The following is a 20,279-nucleotide window of genomic DNA, read 5'->3' on the forward strand; positions in this document are numbered from 1 at the left end:
CAACAATGAATGAAAGGAATTCCAAAATCTCTGTAGATGTTCATTGAAATGAAAAATAAATTTTAAAAAAAAGAAGCTGCACTACAACCCCAAAAGCATTTTGTTCAGATCCACCACTTGCTCCTCAGGAGAAGGATGGGCAATCTTTTTTTGTGATTTACTGTCTCTGAAAACCCACTACAGGGTCAGCTATGGGGTGGGCTCTGACTCTTGGTACTTAACATAATAAAGCACAGAATGAGTTTTGCTCCCACAGGTAGAAGCCATTCTCTTTCCCAGACTTATAACTCAGGGTCAGGCTGGATAGTCAAATGGCATACTGGGCAGTAAACATTACTGGTTTCAGAAGAGCTTTGTTTAGTCTTCCTTTCCAAATGAATCTGAAAATTGCCTTTTCTGTCTCCTTGAAGAATGACTTTGGAATCTGAATTGGGATTGCATTGAACCTGAAGATTACTTCTGGCCACCCTGTGAACAACAGTCTTGAATCCTGACCTGTTCTGTGCCACCCTCATCTCAATACACTTGAGCCCATTACTGCAGTTACCATGTCAATGTATCTTATTGAGGATTGTCATTTTCACAATATTCAATCTTCCTATCAATGAACGAGGACTATTTTTACATTTAGTTAGGTCTCTTAGTTTCTTGTAGTGTTAAAAACACTTTTGTCTTTGTACAGTTTTGTGTCTCTAGAAAGCCCTGGTGATCTATTTACAAAAATTACCCAGTGATCTCAGCAGAATACTGTCTTATTGAAAAGATAACCCTCCTAGGTCAGAAGGCACTCATGATATAGTGAAGATGGCCCCAGGGCCAGGTGTTATGTTCTCTTTTACATAGATCCCCCGTGAATTGGAACTGATGTAAAAGCAATTAACAAGATCATTTGTAATGTATAATTAACAGTATAATGTATGTACGTTACACATACAACTTTATTATTAAAACAAACTTCACTTAGTATCATTATTACCATTTTATACAGGAAGAAATAGGCTGAGAGACTATGGTGTGCCTGATCCAGGCTATAGTCTTCACAGTTGCATGCTATTCATTGGAGAGCTGCACAATGACTAGGGATGATAGAGAACTGATGCCTTTGAGCTGTGGTGCTGGAGAGGAGTGTTGAATATACCATGGACTGCGAGGAGAACAAACAGGTTTGTCCAGGAGAGGGTGAAGCCAGGCTGTTCCTTGGAGTCAAGGATTCTGAAACTTCATCTTACATACTTTGGGCACGTAGCAAGGAGGGACCAGTCCTTGGAGAAAGGACATCATGTTTGGGAGAGCGGAGAGACAGCGCAGGAGAGGAAGATCCTCGATGAGATGGATCGACTCAGTGATTGGGGTCATGGGAGTAGGTGTGTTGGAGACAGTGAGGTTAGCACAGGATAGAGCAGGGTTTAAGGCCATCATACGTAGGATCACTATGAGTCAAACACAACAACCACCACCCGAGACTTTAATTAAGTGGAAGATCCAGAAAATTAGTTTCTGACTCTAGTTTTAGAGTATACCAATCTTAGTGACAGTTCTAGCTACCGAAGAGACTACTTCTTAATTCCACCAAGAATGCTATACAGTTAGTACTGTTTTAGAGATAAGTTAATTCATAGACAGCATTCCCAAATTATGTGAGACCACGTTTCCACAGCCTTGCCTCCAAAGAGCACAGCACTTTCTCTGAGAATTATGTTTGTTCTCCTGAACTCATGTTCTCCATGAGTTATTCAGGACTCTTCTCCGAGACCACAACTCAAAGGCTTCAATTCTTCTGCCATCCTTAGTCACTGTCTAGCTTTCAGATGCACACAGCAAGTACTTGGAGCATATTGTTACGGACCAGTCCTTGGAGAAGGATGTCATGCTTGGAAAGGTGGAAGAGTAAGACCAACAGAGGAAGACCCGCAGTATGAACTGACAAAGTGACTAAACAGGGGGCTTAGGTATATCAGATATGGTGACGAATGCACAACGTTCAGATCCATTTTTCATAGGATTGCTATGAGTTGCGGTCAATTCTAGGGCACATAACAATTTATGATGCTATGCATCAGAGAGCTGGACAATGACTTGAGGATGACAGAACTGATGCCTTTGAGTTTTGGTGCTAGAGAAGAGTATGAACATACTATGGACTGCCAAGAGAACAAACAGGCCTGTCTTGGAGAGGGTGAAACCAAGTTTCTGTTTTGGAGGCAAGGATTTTGAAACATTTTGTAGACCTTTAGTGCTTAATTCTGAGGACTGGCAGGAAGAGGATGTGCCACACAAAGCTGCCAGAAACTCTTAGAGTTACAATAAGGCTCTCTTGTTCCATCAAGTAACAAACATATAAAGAGGAAGAGAATGAAGTGTCAGGAAGGGAGAAACATGTACACCTTGATTTTTGAAAAATTCTGTAGAACTTAGTCTCCTCAGGCCTCCAACAAAAAAGAGAATTCAATATGGTTCTTGGTATATTATTTTCAACTTGATGGCACCTGACAAAAAACAAATTTTAAATGTAGCAACACACTTTAAAAAAAAAAGAGAAATCTGACTTTATTTTTTTAAGGAAAAGGTCCATGATTATCTTAAATGGCAAAGCCATATCCAATTAGCTGCTATGAGTTTCAGGACCAAGGCTGTCTCACTGCCATTACAGGCGGTACACCAGCTGTGGCTTCGGCTGCTGTCGTCTGATTTGAGTCTTCCAGAAGTGCCGGCCTCAGAGCCTACAGGTAGGCACAAAGCCGCTCCAGTTGCCCGGGATTTGCATTACTTAGAAAGAGTAGCTCCTTTATCCCTTCTTCTGTATGAGCTAAAACAGAGAAAAAGACAGGTATGTGAGAATTTCCTCATGTTGTATTTGTTATCCAGAAAATTCTATAGCCAGAGCCTATATTACTCATAACATTCAGATATAATGTTAATCACATCTCTTTTCCAAGAGATTCTATTTCTAGCAGATCCTTTACATCATTAAACTATTATTTTTTCCTATGCATAATTGCCCGTTTGTCTGTGAGTAAGGCATTTTTTCCTCCTTCTCAAGAGTCTTTTCTGGAGTTTGTCAAAGCTCCCGCTGCCTGGAAATTTTTCCTTTGTTTCCCAACCCACAATGTAACCACAGCTTCTCTCATCTTTTTTTTCTCCTTTAATAACTCACCCTTATAGTTTACTCTCTTGTAACTAGTGATATTTTAAAATTTTCTCATGCTGAAGCCAACTCTTTTAGAAATAATGCCCAACAAAGCTTTCAAATTATACCACTCTCATGGCCAGAGGTAAGGGCCAGGGTAAACATAATAATTGGCATGCTTTTAGTCCTTGCTCTATCTCCCATTATTCATATAATAAGGCAAGGGTTTGGTTTGGTACAGGAATCATGGTACAAATGATTTTGTGGCTATCCTGGCACATCATTCACTTAATCAAAGTTTGTAGAGTGATGATGCATGAACACAACAATGAGAATGGCAGCATCCCAAACCTCCAGAAACTGACAGTAGCTCAACTTGACCTGGCACCTAAGCTAGAATGAACGTTTTATTCAAGACTAAGATGACAATTTAGGGAGAGATGGAATCTCTTTTGTAAATTAAACCCTTTTCCTGCCTGTACCAAGTAATAAGCCAGAAAGAAGTCAGGATAAAGTGAATAAGATGAAATACAAATTAATGGCTGCTTAGGTTAGAAGTAAGAGCTCAAGGCTCTCATTCAGTGGAAATCTTTTATAAGCAAAAAGTCCTAATTAGAAACAAAAACAAAGCTGACCTTTTTCATGCTGAAGCCAACTGTTTTCCAAATAATATTGAATACAGCTTTCAAATTCTTTTGGGTTGTAGTTAGAAACCAGGATAGGAATAAAGGGATCCAGGGCATCAAATCCTTCCTGGGGTGGAAAAGGATGAAATTAGTTTTGGTTAAATGACAAACCAAAAGAAAAAACAATACTTAAGCACTGTTAGAACAAGGATTTTGGAGTTGTTTTGTTTTGCTTAATCTGTACTTTCTAAACTAAAAGACAGCTTGTAAAAACACAAAGTATACAGGCAGTATTACATTGTTATTTTGGGCATAGTGGCTGGTTATTATCACTGTATACAGAACAAGTTATACTCTAAAAAAGGATAATACTTAAGGTGGGAAGATGTCAATTCTAAGAATACAGTACTAAATTGATGTACAATGTTTGTCTTACGCATGCCTTTGATAAAATTTAAATTAGGCAGAGTAAGAAATTATTAACACTAATCAGCAAAAAAATAGTAATAAAAAAGAATAATTACAACAACATACTGAAATAAAGTTTTATGAATTATGGAATGGCAAGTTTGCGATTCCACTTTATATGCTCATTTTTTAAAAAACACACAAATCTTTGATAGACATTTCTCCAAGGAGGCTATAAAAGAAGTCGAAAAACACATGAAAAAATGCTCAAAATCATTAGCCTGCTCTTTGGTCTGGGCCACAGAAGCGAGATGGTGAAGCAAACGTCATAGTTTGGAAAGTGTCACAGTAAGATGCAGATATGGTGCAGCCGCTGTGGCTCCGAGGCCCACCACCTCCAGAAGTCCACCTGTGGCAAGTGTGGCGACTCTGACAAGCGCAAGAGAATGTGCCAAGACTAAAAGGAAAAATACCACAGTACTGGTTGTGTGAGGCCTGGAGTCCGTGAAGGAACAACACCTACACCCAAGAGGGCAGCTATTGCAGCATCCAGTTCATTTTAAAAATGTCAGTGTTTAGTTCTCCGATAAATGTTCTGGTATTAAAAAAAGATACCATTTTACCCCTCACTCCATTAAGATGACTATTAATTTCTTTCCCCATGATTTGAACGTTTACAAAACATACTGATCTTCCACTTAATAGCACACTTTTTAAAAATATAATGACAAAAGTCACAATATAATTACACTTTCCCCACTTCTCCCTGTGATTCTTACTTTATTTTTAAATAAATGTTATTTTTTTTGTGTGTACCGTCAAATCGGATCTGACTAGTACAGGAGAGATTGTCCCTCCTTCTCCAGCAGACCATTTGGTGGATTCTAACCATGCACCTCTGGAATTGCAGTGCAGCTTCTTGCCACTAGACCACCAGAGCTCCCCGTGATTCTTATTTCTATTCATCTTTAGATCCGACTCCTTTCCTGCCTTAAGTGCTTTCTCCTGGGCTAAAAGCTGCTCTTCTGACTTTCAGTGTCTGGCTACCGGAAGGAATGTGTTTCTGGTGAGACTATTTTCCTTACAGTCTTGTCTACTGTTTGGCTGAAAGCTGAGACTTGGGGCAGAGTTTTCTCCAGGTTGGGAGGTTGTCATGTAACATTTTCTGAGAACTCTTTGAATAGTGGTAACTAAAACACAGTGAAACTGGATAAGAGTATACTACTGTACTGGGATTATGTTCTGACCTTTGGAATCAAGTAAATGTTTAATATACTCAAAAATAGAAAAAATGCACATCCATGTTCAAAGTAGTATTAGTCATAATAGCAGAGAGATAAAGGGATAAACCATGGTACATTATGTGCAATGGAATGAATATACACAGTGGGATACTACATGAACTAAGCTACTACAAGAAAAAGTTATACATAGAAACAAACACTCCTTAATATGGTGTCAGGAACGCGAAGGGAGGGGAAGTCACTAAGTAGTTAAGACACACTGTAAGTTGGGTAATATGTAAAATTAGAATAATGATCATAAAGTATTATGAAGGAAAAGTAGGGCAGAAGTACACAAGAGTTCTAAAGATAAATGCTATTACATACAAAATGTGGCAGTTATCAGTAACCCTCATTCATTGCCATCTAGTCAGTTGTGAGAGTCATAGACCCTTTATCTGGCGGCTTAGTGGTAAGCAGCTAGTGTCAACGTAAAGGCCTGCAGTTGAAATCCAGCAGCTGCTGGAGAAAGATGGTCTTCTTCTATGTAATCTGCATCCCTGGAAAATCCGCTGGAGGGTCAGCTATGAGCACATGACAACAGCACAGGGTAATGAATTATACAGATAGGCAGCACTCCCTGAACAGTTAATTATGTAAGATTACATATGCCCAGAGATAAAGCTCAGAAAGTGGGAGGGGTAGGAAGGACGGACAATGGAAACCTGGCTTGGGGTGGGTGGGATGACAGAGTGGAAAGAAAGCTGTCATAATGTAAGGATGGTAGTCATTGTCACAAAGTATGAGGTGTGTGAACTGCTGAGTAAAAGGTCAGTCTGCTCTGCAAACTTTGATTCAATTAACAAACAGTTAAAAATGCCCAAAGAAGTCAAGGAAGTAAGGAAAGACTCTAAATTAAATAAACTGAAACAAATCAGTCTATTTTTCCAATTTCAATGACAACACTGATAAAGAGGAGGTAACCCAGGTTAACTCCTAAACACAGTATTTAGACTATTAATAGGCTAAAGACAAAAATTATCCTAAGCAAATTATCAAATTCTGATGATGTGTAGCCTCCCCTCCATAGTTGTTGTTGTTGTTATGTGCTGTCAAGTCGCTTGCGACTCACAGTGACCCTATGTACAACCCTAAACTCTGCTCTGTCCTGTGCCAGCCAGTCACACCATATCTGACACTCCCATCCCCATTATCCCAGTCACTGAATCAATCCACCTCATAGAAGGCCTTCCCCTCCTGTGCTGTCCCTCCACCCTCCCAAGCATGATGTCCTTCTCCAAGGACCGATCTCTCCTCACAACATGTCCAAAGTATGTTAGACGGAGCCTCAGAATCCTTGCCTCCAATGAGCCACCCGGTTTAACCCTTTCCAGGACAAATCTGTTTCTTTTCCTAGCAGTCCATGGTACTCTCAATACTTTTCTCCAGCACCACACCTCAAAGGCATCAATTCTCCTTGGTCATTGTCCAACTCTCTGATGCATAACAAGTGACTGCGAAGACCATGGTCTCTATCAGATACACCTTAGTCTCCAGAGAAATACCATTGCTCTTCTGTACTCTGGAGAGGTCCCTAACAGCAGACTTTCCCATGGCAATGCGCCTTTTAATTTCCTGGCTACTGGTGCCAAGAGTGTTGACTGTGGAGCCAAGCAAACTAAAGCTGTGAACAATCTCAATCTCTTCACCATCCATCCTGATGCTTCCAATTGGCCCAGTCGTGAGAATCTTTGTCTTCTTGACATTGAGCCTCAATCCATATTGGAGGCTGCAGTCCTTGATGCTCTGCAGCAAGAGCTTCAGGTCCTCCTCAGTTTCAGCAAGCAGGGTTGTGTCCTCTGCATAACACAGGTTGTTGACAGATCGTCCCCCAATCTTGACCCCACATTTCTCCTCATAGATCCCAGCCTCCCGGATAATCTGTTCTGCATACAGGTTGAAAAGGTATGGAGATAGGACGCATCCCTGGCATATGCCTTTCCCAGTTTTGAACCATGCAGTGTTCCCTTGCTCTGTTCTGATGACTGTCTCCTGGTCCAAGTATAGGTTTCACATTAGAATGATCAGGTGTTCTGGGATTCCCATTCTTCTCAGAGTCAGCCACAATTTGTTATGATCCACACAGACAGACGCCTTTGCATAGTCAATGAAACACAGATAGACATTCTTCTGGTATTCTCTGCTTTCGGCTAAGACCCATCTAACATCAGCTACAATATCCCTAGTACCACGTCCCCTTCTAAACCCAGCCTGGACTTCTGTTGATGTGCTGTTCCAGTCATTTTTGGATAATCTTCAGTAGAATCTTGCTTGTATGTGAAATCAATGAGATTGTTCTAGAGTTTCCATACTGTTTGCTGTTCCAGTCATTTTTGGATAATCTTCAGTAGAATCTTGCTTGTATGTGAAATCAATGAGATTGTTCTAGAGTTTCCATACTGTTAAGTGTGAGCAATTCTGAAATGTGAGGATTACAGAATTGTAGAAGATAACAATTCTGTATTCTAAGATCAAACAAATAATTATATAATGACAGTGGACTTTTCATTGTTGGAATGGGAGTTATAAATATAAAAAATAACAAATGTAGTGCTGGACTGGAATTGTTCACAGGGTCACTAAGAATCATACTTGATGGCACCTAGCAACAGCATGAAGTCACAGTTTTTTACTAAGAGAACCATACAGGCTGTATAGAGAGAAGTATGTTGTATATGCTTCAAGTCAGACCAACTCATAGCTGATCTTCTAGCAGGTTTTTAGAGACTGTAAATTAAACAGGAGGAGACTGACAATTTTCCTCCTGAAGAGCAGCTGGTGAATTCAAGCTGTGAGCCTTTTGAGTTGGTAGCACAGCGCTTTACCACTAAGCCACCAGGTAGGCATATGTATATATAAAGGCACGTTATTTACATATACATATATGCATATGCATATAAATATTAGTTCTGCTGAGAGGACATTAAAGCAATAGAATCAGAGTGATAATGAGTACATCTAATATCCAGCTTTTGGTTTCTAAATACCATTCTCTTCTGATTGCTTGGCTCTTTGGACTAATGGCTATTTTTAAGTCTGGGGTTTGAAAAGTAGATGATGAATCTGGAACATATTCTTGTGTCAGAAAGTAAAGATGTGCTCAAAGAATAATGGACACAGCAAAAGGATACAGGAACCATCCTGAGGATTCTTGCTGGCTAAGTCACAGTTAACTAAGCATCAACATTTATGATACTAAGATCTAGGATACACTAAATAATTGTGCACAAGTCAACACCTATTGATACACATACATGAATTGTTCTACTTATAGTAGAAATCCATCTGATACATACAGGAGAAATGAGGGAGCTAAATAATTTCCATTTGGTAATCATCACAGCACTAACAAATTTAGGAAGAATCACTTAAATCTAGAAATGGATGCTAAAACTAACAGGTTCAAGTTTGAAAAAATAAAATGCTTTTATCTTGCTTGTCTCAAAGAACACTAATATTGAATTTAGTATATACTAATTAGAGAGGAGCTCTGCTGGCCTAGTGGCAAGAAACCTCTGCAATCCCGAAAGCATGCTGTTGAGATCCACAAGCCGATCCACATGGGAGAAAGATGGGCAATCTCCTCCCATGTGATGAACTGCCTCTGAAAACCCACTGGAGGGTCAACTATGGGTTGGTTCTGACGCTACGGTACCCAACAACAACAACTAGATACCAGTTTCAAAGACAGAATAATAACTGTACTGAGGAGAAACCAGGTGGAGACTACGTTAGCTAAATTTTCAAAGTTAGTATCAGTAATAAAGACTTGCTGTACCTTCCGATTGGATACACTGAAAAGACATATGTACTATGGTGATGTTCCTTCTTAAAGTGATTATACAAAATCTAATTGGGAGGATTTAAAGTGGGGCTTAAAATCTGTAATCACCTTCAAAAATATCAGTATTATAAAAGACAGTGATTGATGAATTATCTCAGACTGCAGAAGAGTAAACTCTCTAGAAAACCAAATATACCACATAACCTCAGACTTTCTTTTCCTTCCATAAATGATATTGGAATAATTGGCAAAGTTAGAATAAATTCAGTGGATTAGGTAAAAGTAACATATCAATTTCATGATTTTTATCACTGTGCTGCAGTCATAGAAAAGGGTCCTTATTTTTGGAAAATACTTTAATTTAGAGAGATAAAGGGGCACTGTGCTTGCAAGTTCTTGGCATAATTCAGAAAAAAAAAAAGAGGCATACAGACCGAGAGAAGAGAGAAAGGAGAAGGGAGAGAGAGCAGGGTAGGGAGAAAATACAGAGAACAGGAGAAGAAAACAGGTGGAAAAAGAGCAAGGATGAAAGGTGGAGGAGTAAAAGGTAACACAACTATGATAAAATGTTAACATTCTGCACGGATAAAGTGATAGAGGGAAAAAATTTCCCTCAAGTATGAAATTACATCAAAATAAACATATATAATGGAAAAGGGACCTCTCTTTAAACAGTAAGGAGAATAAAATTTTCCAATGTTTTGACCTTTCCAAGCAACTCCTGGGGTAGGTATGCTGACCGGGGCTTAAAGAGTGAACCAGTTTGGCTCAAAGTCAACACAATGGCGCCTCCATACTGCGGGGGGAAAAAAGGAAAAAAGTTGAATTAGAAAATGCTGGCGAAATACAGAGAATAATAAATAATCTGTGAGGTTCTGGTCATACAGTGTCATGTCTAGCATAGTTAAATGGCAAGGAAAGTTTCTGGTACTATCTAGTTCTGTATTTGGCTTTGACAGTAACTTGCTATTATCACCTGAATTTTATCAAGACAAGTTTCTAGGTCTTAAAAATTTTTTCCAAAGATGGTGAGAAGATATAAAAAACCCACTTTTAACAACTACAAACAAGTAAAATGAGGACAATACGGAAATAAAATGGCTTTTAATTAAGCTTACTCCAGCTCCATGTGAAGATGAGAAAACAAATATACAGACTTTGATTCAGATAGGACTTACTCCTTGATTTAGAGGATATAGCTTGATAAAGAGAGCTTTACTTAAATCACATTGAAGGCTTATTCAGTAAGTTATGGCATAAGAACTTTCTGCTCATAAAATTACAGAGAAAATGAAATTGTAAAATGTCTTTTAAAAACACATTTTCTTACCCAATTATTTTTCACCATTTTCCTCAGATTGTAAATAAGTGCTAGTTCCTCTGGAGCAATCTGCACATTGATCAAGGAGAGAGAAAGGTATCAATATTTGCTATTCTTGGAGCTCAACAAACAAATGAAAAAAAAAAAAATCCCTCAAAACCAAAACAAAAACCCCTCAACTTCAACCACGTAGTAACTATAGTACCTGTAGTTAAATCCTCTGACATAAGCAGTTTCCTACTTCTAGAATGGAAGGAATGAAGAGAGGACAAGAAAGGGTACAAAATAGGCAAAGAACCAGAGATGCAACACCCCTTCCTTTCTACATAGCTACTTAACCCAGAACCTCCATAAAGACAACAGTCACCATGGAAGAAAACCAGGTCCTAAGCCACCTGTTTCAGACTACATAGCCTCATTTTGAAAACAGAACAAGTAAAAGAACCCCCCTGCCCCAACAAACACAACCTCACAACACAGCTTTTGTTGACATCTCTTTTTTCAAAACGTGATCCTTCAGTTTTCAGTGGTAGGTGGAGCGTTTGCATTCACATATTCTCAGGGTAAGAAAACATACTTCACGGCCTATAAAGCTATGTCCCAGTCTCTGCAAATGACAGTGCCAGAAAATGAAATAGAGGCACTCAGTTTTCCTACCGGGCTTTTATCTTGTCTCTTCAGTGTGGTCCTCCCCCAAAGAGCATTGACTCCATCCACTGCCACCAGAAGGCGAAATACACCTGAAGAGCTCTGCTTCCTTAGCTCTTTCAGAATTATCCCAACAGCATCTGTAGCATTCCTCACCCGTGTAATGCCCTGTGGAGAAACAAGAGAAAGACAAAATAGCTTGTTAGTCCTATCGGAAGGTTTCTCAGGGTATGACAGATGCACATTCAGTAGCTTCCTTTACCTGTTCAACCACTTCCCCCAGAGGACTGCCTTTCTCTGTGCTTTCTCGCTTGTTCCAGACATACTTCTCTTGAACTTTTATCTAAAAACAACAAACAAAAACACTCATCCTTAGTTGACACAACTGGGATAAGATAATTAGGAGTCAGTTTTAATCTATTTTCCTTTCAGGTGTTGTAATTTTAGTATCAAAACACCCAGTTTCTAGCCTTTTACTGCCTTGAACTTTTAAAAACTCTTATCTGGTGAAAATTATGTAGTTGACAATAGATCTGTGGGGAATTTGAGGTTGTGAGCTTGGAAAAGTCAAACAATCAATGTAATATGGATAATTTCCTCTGAAGAAAATTTGAAATACGAAATGGTACAGTTATTCTATCTGTGCTACCTACCTACCAGGCACTCGTGGCACAGGTAGGCAGTATCTTTATGACTGCTCGCTACCAAACTTCTGGAAGTCTAGTCACCTGGCTCAGGAAGCGTTCATTTGAAGTTTTGAAGTTCTTTAGCCAGGCTGAAGCATCTAAAGGTTGATCTAAACGCTGTTTGTTGTATGAAGACTGCAGAAGATCATGACAATTTTTCACCCAACGATGAGCTAAAAAAAAAGGCGTAAGAAAATGAAATAGGCAAGAATTGACTGCATTCAACCCAAAATACTTTATACCTTTCTCTATTATGGGACATGGCTTTCCTTTTCCATAAGTATTTAAGGTATTATTGCTAATGAATGGGATGTGTGCCCAGTGCATCTTAAGAGTTTATGATATCATTACAATTAATACAAAAGGAATACCAAGTGAATTAAATATGATTCCTTCTTTCTGCTGATTAAGTCAGAAGACATGGACATGGACACACACAATACTAAACAAATAAGGGATATATTCAAAGTGTGAACAGGAAATTTTTTAAAATCCATGTTCACAAGCCCAGAATTATCTGAGGCCTTCTAAGGCAGTTCCTACTCATAAGCATTAGACAGCAAAGAAAGGACTGCTGGATCCAAACACTTCCTTCTTGGTGTCAAAAGGCTACAGGGAGTTTTAGTAGATTTCATGTCGTAACTTTATCTTGCAACGCTGCTTGCTGTTGTTGTTTAGTGCTGTCAAGTCACTTGTGAGTCATAGCAATCCTACGTGCAACAGCTCTGAACTCTGCTCTATCTTGTGCCAACCTCATCATCTCCGATACACTTACCCCCATTATCCCAGTCACTAAATCAATCCATTTCAACCAGGATAGGATCATGAAAAAATGATGAAAACTACCTTAGACCACTCTGTACTTGGAGCAAAGCTTTTCCCTCCCCCCTGAGATGCCTGTGAGAAAATGAAAGGTACAGGGTCACCTAAATATCAAGATTATGAAGACTGACGTAATGAAGATGGAATTTTTTTACCATCTGGAATATGCAGTATCAGCCAATCCTGTTTAGCACAAAAATGAAGAACATGGCAAAGACTGAGGGTTTTTCCTGTTCCTTTTTCACCATCTAAAGCACTTGTAGTTAAAGAAAACATCATACCTTTGTAAAACATTGTAATTAAAGGATACATCTGCAATTCTCTCTTTTCTCTAATTTGCATGGGTAGGTCCCATCCCCCCTAACCTCTCAGGGTTGTGGAACGCAGGAAAGGATACAGAGAACATATCGTACAGCTGGATGTGCAAAGTTGGTGTTTTTCAGGTAATGCAGAAGCTCTAGGGCTGGTTTCCTTACCATCAAGGAAGCGTCATTGAATGTCTTCACCTAACAAAACAGGAAAGGAGCATGGGGCTCTTTTTGCTGTATGCATTGAGAAAACAAGGAAACCAAATTGCATGTCTTTATTTGGCTGGGAAAGGACAGACTGAATTTTAAAATCTAGCTCAGGTAATAAAGCAGAAAGTACAACACATTACCCCACACTAAGTAACAAAATAGCTAGCTTTTGAGTATTGCTATTATTGAAGCAAAGATACCACAGAAATCTATAAATAATCCAAACATAACTAGATAGTTACTTTGTGGATCATTTAGGGTTGATACAAATAGGAAAACATTTAGCTAAGCTTCTGACACATGTTATTTAATAAATGTTAATTCTCTAGTTAATTCTTATTATTCTAATCATGTAAACTTTTCTAGATAGAACTATATACAGTACAGGGCAGCTCAGGAGCAGATGTGGCCAACTCTCCACAATTTTAAGGCCTTATGTGACATAATCAGCATACTTATGTGTTTATGTATTTATGATCTTTTTGCCATAAGTAATACTCTGATGAAAAATTTTGGGAAGCATTGGGATACAGAAAAGTGATTTGCAAAGAAAGTAATTATGTCAACGAATAACAAGAAATATCTACACAAATATTAGGAAGCGCTGGTGGCACAGTCCATACGGAGCTGAGCTGCTAACCCAAAGGTTGCACTCTTTGGCAGTTCAAATCTTCCAGCAGCTCCATGGGAGAAGCATGGGCAGTCTGTAGGATCAGAAACTCAATGGAGGGTCAGCCCTAAGTTGTTTATATGACAGTAATATGAGAAAGAGATACAAATATTTGCAAGTATAAGTGTAAAAAAGAAAAGTGTCCTCTGTTTTAAAGGCCTCTTAACAAACCAACTGGGTTGGAGAAGGAATGAGAGTTAGGACAAACTTAATGGAAAGTGAAACCTTCAAAAATATGACATAGATATGAAAACAAAAATTCCTTTACTGGGTATAACAGAACTGAAACACACAAACAGTGGTGGTGAGCTGGCCTTCATTTAAATGAAAATGACAGAAATAATGGATGAGTCATTCCCTCCAGAGTACTGGAGGTTAAGCCAGTCTGAATGCAACCTGAGTAGTTAATTAAAAATAGGAGCAGAGGAGTCTGGCTCCGGGCTAAAAGTCTACTTGCAATTCTCCAAGTCTGAACACAATTACAAAGGCTTTATCTGGCATGCCTTAAGGGAGCGCTGCCTTCTTCACTAGAATTGTGCACAGCTGATGCACTGCATTCACTGAGCCTCAGCTCAACCAAGCACTCGACCTTCACATGCCGTATGTCTTACACAGTTCATTGCCCACAATGGTCAACAGGTTTACCAAAAATTTTACTTGATTTGCTTCTGGTTATTTGGTCTGAGGAAACGTTGAGAGGGGAAAGAGGTGCAGAACTGTGGAAAAGGAAGTCTAAGCATGTCATCCCACTTTCACTATCTTGATAAAGATCAGATGTTGGCTTGGCTTCTCAGAGGGAATAAAAATCTAGGCTGATCCCCTTTTTCCAGGGGGACATGACCCAGAACACATCCCACAGAAGCTGCTGACATAATAGTACACTACTCATGTGACACTTGCCTTGTCAACATTTCCAGGAAGTGCTTATGCTTGTGTGTCTCACCACTGTTGTTAGGGGTCATCAAGTCAGGTATGATTCCCAGTGACCTTATGAACGAACAGCAGCTCTGAACCCTGCCCTGTCCTGCACTGTTCTCATTATTTCAGACCTGTACAAACCTACAGCAGCAATGACTATCAATCCATCTGGCTCAGAGTCTTCACTCTTTTGTGGACCTTCAGCCTTTCCAAGCATGATGTCCCTCCCTTCTCTCTGTGTGTCATAGAGCATCTGGTTAAAAGCTATCTATTTCTATGTCTGTTTATAGAGAAGAGAGAACAGAGTTCTTCAAATTCAGCATGAAAGGGGTGAGTGCAGACTAGCAGCCCTCCATAAGTTGCAAGGAGTGACCTGTCTTGAGGGACTGTTATTTCTCTATGCAAGTAAAACACTATTCCAACTGTTGTTGTATACCACTGAGTTAGAAATGACCCATAGCTGACCCTCCAGAAGGTTTTCAGAGGCAGTTAACAAACATGAGAGGAGACTGCCCATCTTTCTCCCACAGAGCAGCTAGCGGATTTGAACCGTGTGCCTTGGGGACTGTGCAGCTTCTTACCAATAAGCCACCAGAGCTCCCATTCCTATTACTCTGTGCAAGTTATTTCTTTCTTGGCAATTCTGGACTGTAGATTGAGAACAAACCATCACAATGCTGAAGTTCAACTCTACTGTGAATGTCCTAAAACAATTTAAGATGACATTACAAATTATACCATCTGTTTTTGAGTCCTAATTCTAATCTTAACAAAATATTTAATGACAAGAGTCTGTTGTTAGTTCCTTTACTATGATCTCACTGATTTCCTGAAATAAAACATACAATCACCTGCATAAATCACTTTTGATATTTCATTAAGTACAGATAACTTCTGAGGGTTAAAATAATTAAGCCGCAACTAGTGAAAAGAACCAATTATGACAATATGCTTGTTATTTAATCACAAAATCTTTAAATGGCTACAAAATTAATCGACTACATTCTCTGTGCCACAACACTACATGAAAATCTGTGAAAAATAAACAATGAATGTATGTAATTACAAACATCATCTCTATTTGGCTCAAGAATGTGCTGATTTTCTTCTCTTGCAGCATATTAACAAGTTCTATATTTCACTAAAGCAAACAGTAAATTACTCATGAATATGAACATTTTAAAATATCTCCTGGTTAGCTCAAGAAAAGGTAGATCTTATTTAAGAATATTTGACCTGATACCAAAAAAAACCCCAAAACCTAAAACAACAAAACAAAAATCAAAACCAAACTTAAGATGGACAACAGAAGAGGAACATTAGTTTAAGGCTACTACAGTAATTATTAGGAACACTACCTACTTAATCGATTTAAATTTCATCTTCCATAATTCTACTTATTGTATATTACCCCTCTTGTGTGCTGCCCTAATTGCCCTGGTACCAAGTCCCTTCCCTATTTCAAGCACCTGCATTGAAAAGCGATGAGGCAGGCCATGTGGAAATACAGTCTTCAAATCCTGGAAGGAAATGCTGTAGTGTTGACCCTCGTGCTGTTCTCCATGCTTGGCCTATGAATTAAAAAGGTAAAAACATCTTAATGGGGAAAGAGACAGTGATAAAAACTTTGGAAAAGTTGATGGAGCTGGAAAATAGATTTTTTTAAAAAGTATTTTTCATCTCTTATTATAAACAAGCAAACAAAATCAGTTGTTGTCCTCATGTCAACACAGTGTATGTGAAGCTGGTGGGGGCTTGTGTGATGAAGCCAGCTGCTCAGCAACATAAACTCATAATGGTGGGAGTGCTAGAGATAATTCTTGCCATCTGGATTCTTCTATGCTGTGTACAGAGATGCTCTAGTCATGTGACATACTGTTGTTTCCATAGAAACCCCCGAGGAATTGACAGATAAAGGGTCCACAATTACATAGGAAGCTGAAAGGCACTTCAATGACTTCATTCATTTATTCTATTCCATTTTGTTTGTAAAAGTAGGTGAACATTAGAGACATAAATGAAATAGACTCTGCTTCGATGGGATTGGGGCAATGAGATTATTTTTGCCCTTCTGCACAGCTCATGTTAAGAGTACAGACCAGGACAAAAAAAAGCTGTTGGTTGCCTTCACATTTTAGCACAGACCATATTAACTAATGTCTTTTATGGAAGGCATCAGAAATGCTGGGGAATGAGAAAAGAAAGCAATATCTAGCCTAATAGACCCTGAACTAGAATATACAACACTAAATCCTGGCTTCTACTAACCAACATCACTTGAAGATATACTGTTTTTCATATAACACATCAAGGCAATTATTCCCTTGACAGACACACAGAAAGGTGGGAAACGGTACCAGACTGGTTATTAGGAAATTGGGGTCTTTATCTGCCTTACTATGTGGATCCTGGACAAGTACATGCTATTTCTCTAGGATTCTCCACACTAGTGGTTGGTAAATGATGGCCCTTCTCCAACACCACAGCTCAAAGGGCAGTTTTCTTCTATCATCCCTATTCACTGTCCAATTCTCAGATGCATAGCAAGTGATGGGGGAAACCATGACCTGAATCAGATGCACCTTAGTCCTCACACTGACATCTCTACTCCTTAATAATTTAAAGAGATCCCTAACTGCAGATCTTCCCAGTGCAATGTATCTCTTTATTTCCTAACTTCTGGTACCAAGGGTGTTAACTGTGGATCCAAGTAAGATGACGTTGTTGACAGTTCCACTCTCTTCTCCAGCCACCATGATGTTGCCTAATTAGCCCAGTGGTAAGAATCTTTGTTTTCTTAACACTGAGATGCAATCCATATTGAAGGCTGCATTCCTTGATCTTCTGCAACAAGTACTTTACGTCCTCCTCATTTTCATCAAGCAAGGTTGTGTCATCTGCATAACACAGGTTATTGATGTGTCTCTCTCCAATCCTGATGCCATATTCCTCTTAATAGAGTCCAGCTTCTTAAATGTCGCATGGATTTAATATCCCATGGAGTGACCAAAAAAAAAAGCCCACCAAAACATATTTTGGAAAGGGTATAGCCAGAGTGTTCTTTGGAGGCAAAGAAGATGAGGCTTTCCCTCACCTACTTCAGGCATGTTGGTAGGCAGGGCTATTCTTTGGTGAGGGACATGATGCTTGGAAGGGTGAAGAGTCAGCAAAGAAGAAGACCCTTGACCAGCTGGACCGATAGGGTGACTGCTGCAATGGGCTCTCGTGGGTCAGGGAAGTATGAAGATGACACAGGATAGGACGGGGTTCAGATCTGCTGTTCATAGGGTCATTATGGGTTGTACTCGATTTGCTGGCACCTAACAACAACAAATGATGGACAGTAACTCATTTTTGTAAATAAAATTTTACTGGCATATAGTCATGCTGATTTGTTTATGGCAGAGTTGAATAGTTCCATCAGAAGCTGTTATGGCCCAGAGGCCTAAAATATTTATTATCTATGGGGAGCTCTGGTGGCCTAGTGGCAAGGAGCTGCAACTACAATCCCAGAGGCGCACGGTTCGAATCCACCAGATGCTCTGATGGGGAAGGAGGGACAATCTCCTCCTGTACCAGTCAGATCTGATTTGACGGTACACACACACAAAAATTAAAAAAAAAAAAAAAAATATTATCTGTTTTTTTCATTAACTTATCATGAAAATACAAATATATATATATACAAACCAGCAAAGTTGAAGACAAAGAGATTGAATTCCACTAACTTTTGCATATTCACACAATTTGAAAAACAAATCAACAGAAAAAATGTTGTTGATTTGGAAAACAAATGTAAGCCTCTATTTGAATTAAAAAACCATCTCAAGAGGAAATATGAATCATTGAACATTAATGAATGAAAGCCAGATGAGTTTGGGATGACATCAAGGATATCATCCAGGAAAACAGCAAACGCATATAGACAAGTTAGAAAGAAAAGACCAAGAATGGATGTCAGACAAAACTATAAATATTGCACTAGAATATAGAGGTACCAAAATAAAGAGAATAAATGATGTGGTAAGAGCAATAATTTAAAACCAAAGATTTAAAAGGACAGCCTGAAAAGACAAAGCAGTACAGCCTCACTGTACCAAAATAATTGATCAAAATACTACTTAACTTGGGAAAGACTGGAGAGAATGATGCTGAATTAACTAACTCAATCTTAAAAGGACAAATTCTGCATAATAAGCATTATTGTAAAAATAGAAGGATAACTAGTTAAAACATGTATGGAGTCCCAAGGGAGGAATGGGTAGGAGCTGAGAGTTTAGGATGTGTAGGGGTAAAATCACAGGGTTGCACAATTATGGAGTAAAGTAAATGGGAAAGATCTGGTGGGCACATGAAAAGATAGAGTAAGGATGGGCATAGTCCAATGGTGATTAATTTTATAAAAAATAATGCATGGGCAAGCAACAAATGCTGGCGAGGTTGTGGAGAAAACTGGAATCCTTATTCACTGTTGGTGGAAGTGTAAAATGGTGCAACCACTGGAAAGTGGTGTGGCGCTTTCGCAAAAAGTTGCAAATAGAGATTCCTTTTGACCCAGCAATTCCAATACTGGGAATATACTCTAAAGAGACCAAAACCAACATCCAAGCAGATATATGCACACCCATGTTTATTACGGCTTTGCTCACAACAGCAAGGAGTTGGAAACAACCCAGATGCCCATCAACAAACAAATGGATGGAGAAGCTGTGGTATATTCACAAAATGGAATATTACACTGCATTGAAAAATAAGGAACTCATGCAATATTATTCAAAATGGGTGACCCTGGAGGACATTATGCTGAGTAAAATATCTCAGTCACAAAAGGACAAATATTGCATGGTGCCACTGTTATAGAAAGTGACTGACAGCAGGGTTGCAGTAAGACTGAGAAAAACTGGATAGATTATGTATACTGAACTGAAACAGATAAGGAAGAGAACAGTTTAAAAGTGATACATGATAACATATTGTGATTATCACAGGAATCTAGAATTAAGGTTGCATAGTGGAGTGCATTTGGGGCAGGATCGGAGTGGGGGGGGTGGGGAAATTGTGTACCAACGAAGAAGTTTATCTTTTGCTTTTCAAAGAGAGGTGCGAAAGGGGGGGGTGTAAAGAAAAAAGTGCAACAATGAATGAATGAAAATCTAAAATCTATGTAAATGTTCATTAAAATGAATTAAAAAAAAAAGAAAAACAAGGAACTCATGCAATATTATTCAAAATGGGTGACCCTGGAGGACATTATGTTGAGTGAAATAGCTTAGTCATAAAAGGACAAATAATGCACGGTGCCACTGTTGTAGAATGGGAGTGACATCAGGGTTGGAGTAAGACTGAGAAAAACTGGATAAATTTTGTATAATACATTGAAAGAGATGAGGGGGAAAATAATTTAAAAGCAATATATGATAGGGTATTATGGTTATCGCAAGAGTACAGAATTAAGATTGCATAGTGGA

General features: G+C 38.9%; 1 protein-coding gene across 1 annotated transcript in view; it reads right to left on the reverse strand.

The window, feature by feature from the left end:
• Window positions 1-2,693: 2,693 nt before the first annotated feature.
• The window catches only part of DAP3 (death associated protein 3), a 24,909-nt gene continuing 7,323 nt past the window's right edge, over window positions 2,694-20,279 (reverse strand). Inside the window, exons 3-12 of the mRNA XM_006895784.1 lie at window positions 16,281-16,382; window positions 13,103-13,211; window positions 12,861-12,953; window positions 11,926-12,056; window positions 11,460-11,540; window positions 11,207-11,365; window positions 10,559-10,618; window positions 9,935-10,024; window positions 3,763-3,880; window positions 2,694-2,806 (exon numbers count right to left, since the gene is read on the reverse strand). Coding sequence (XP_006895846.1) covers window positions 2,721-2,806; window positions 3,763-3,880; window positions 9,935-10,024; window positions 10,559-10,618; window positions 11,207-11,365; window positions 11,460-11,540; window positions 11,926-12,056; window positions 12,861-12,953; window positions 13,103-13,211; window positions 16,281-16,382 — 1,029 coding nt within the window. The 3' untranslated portion in view covers window positions 2,694-2,720. The remainder of the gene's footprint in view (window positions 2,807-3,762; window positions 3,881-9,934; window positions 10,025-10,558; window positions 10,619-11,206; window positions 11,366-11,459; window positions 11,541-11,925; window positions 12,057-12,860; window positions 12,954-13,102; window positions 13,212-16,280; window positions 16,383-20,279) is intronic.

Source organism: Elephantulus edwardii, unplaced genomic scaffold (assembly GCF_000299155.1).
Source record: "Elephantulus edwardii isolate Elephantulus edwardi_28Jun2011 unplaced genomic scaffold, EleEdw1.0 scaffold00176, whole genome shotgun sequence".
NCBI lineage: Eukaryota > Metazoa > Chordata > Mammalia > Macroscelidea > Macroscelididae > Elephantulus > Elephantulus edwardii.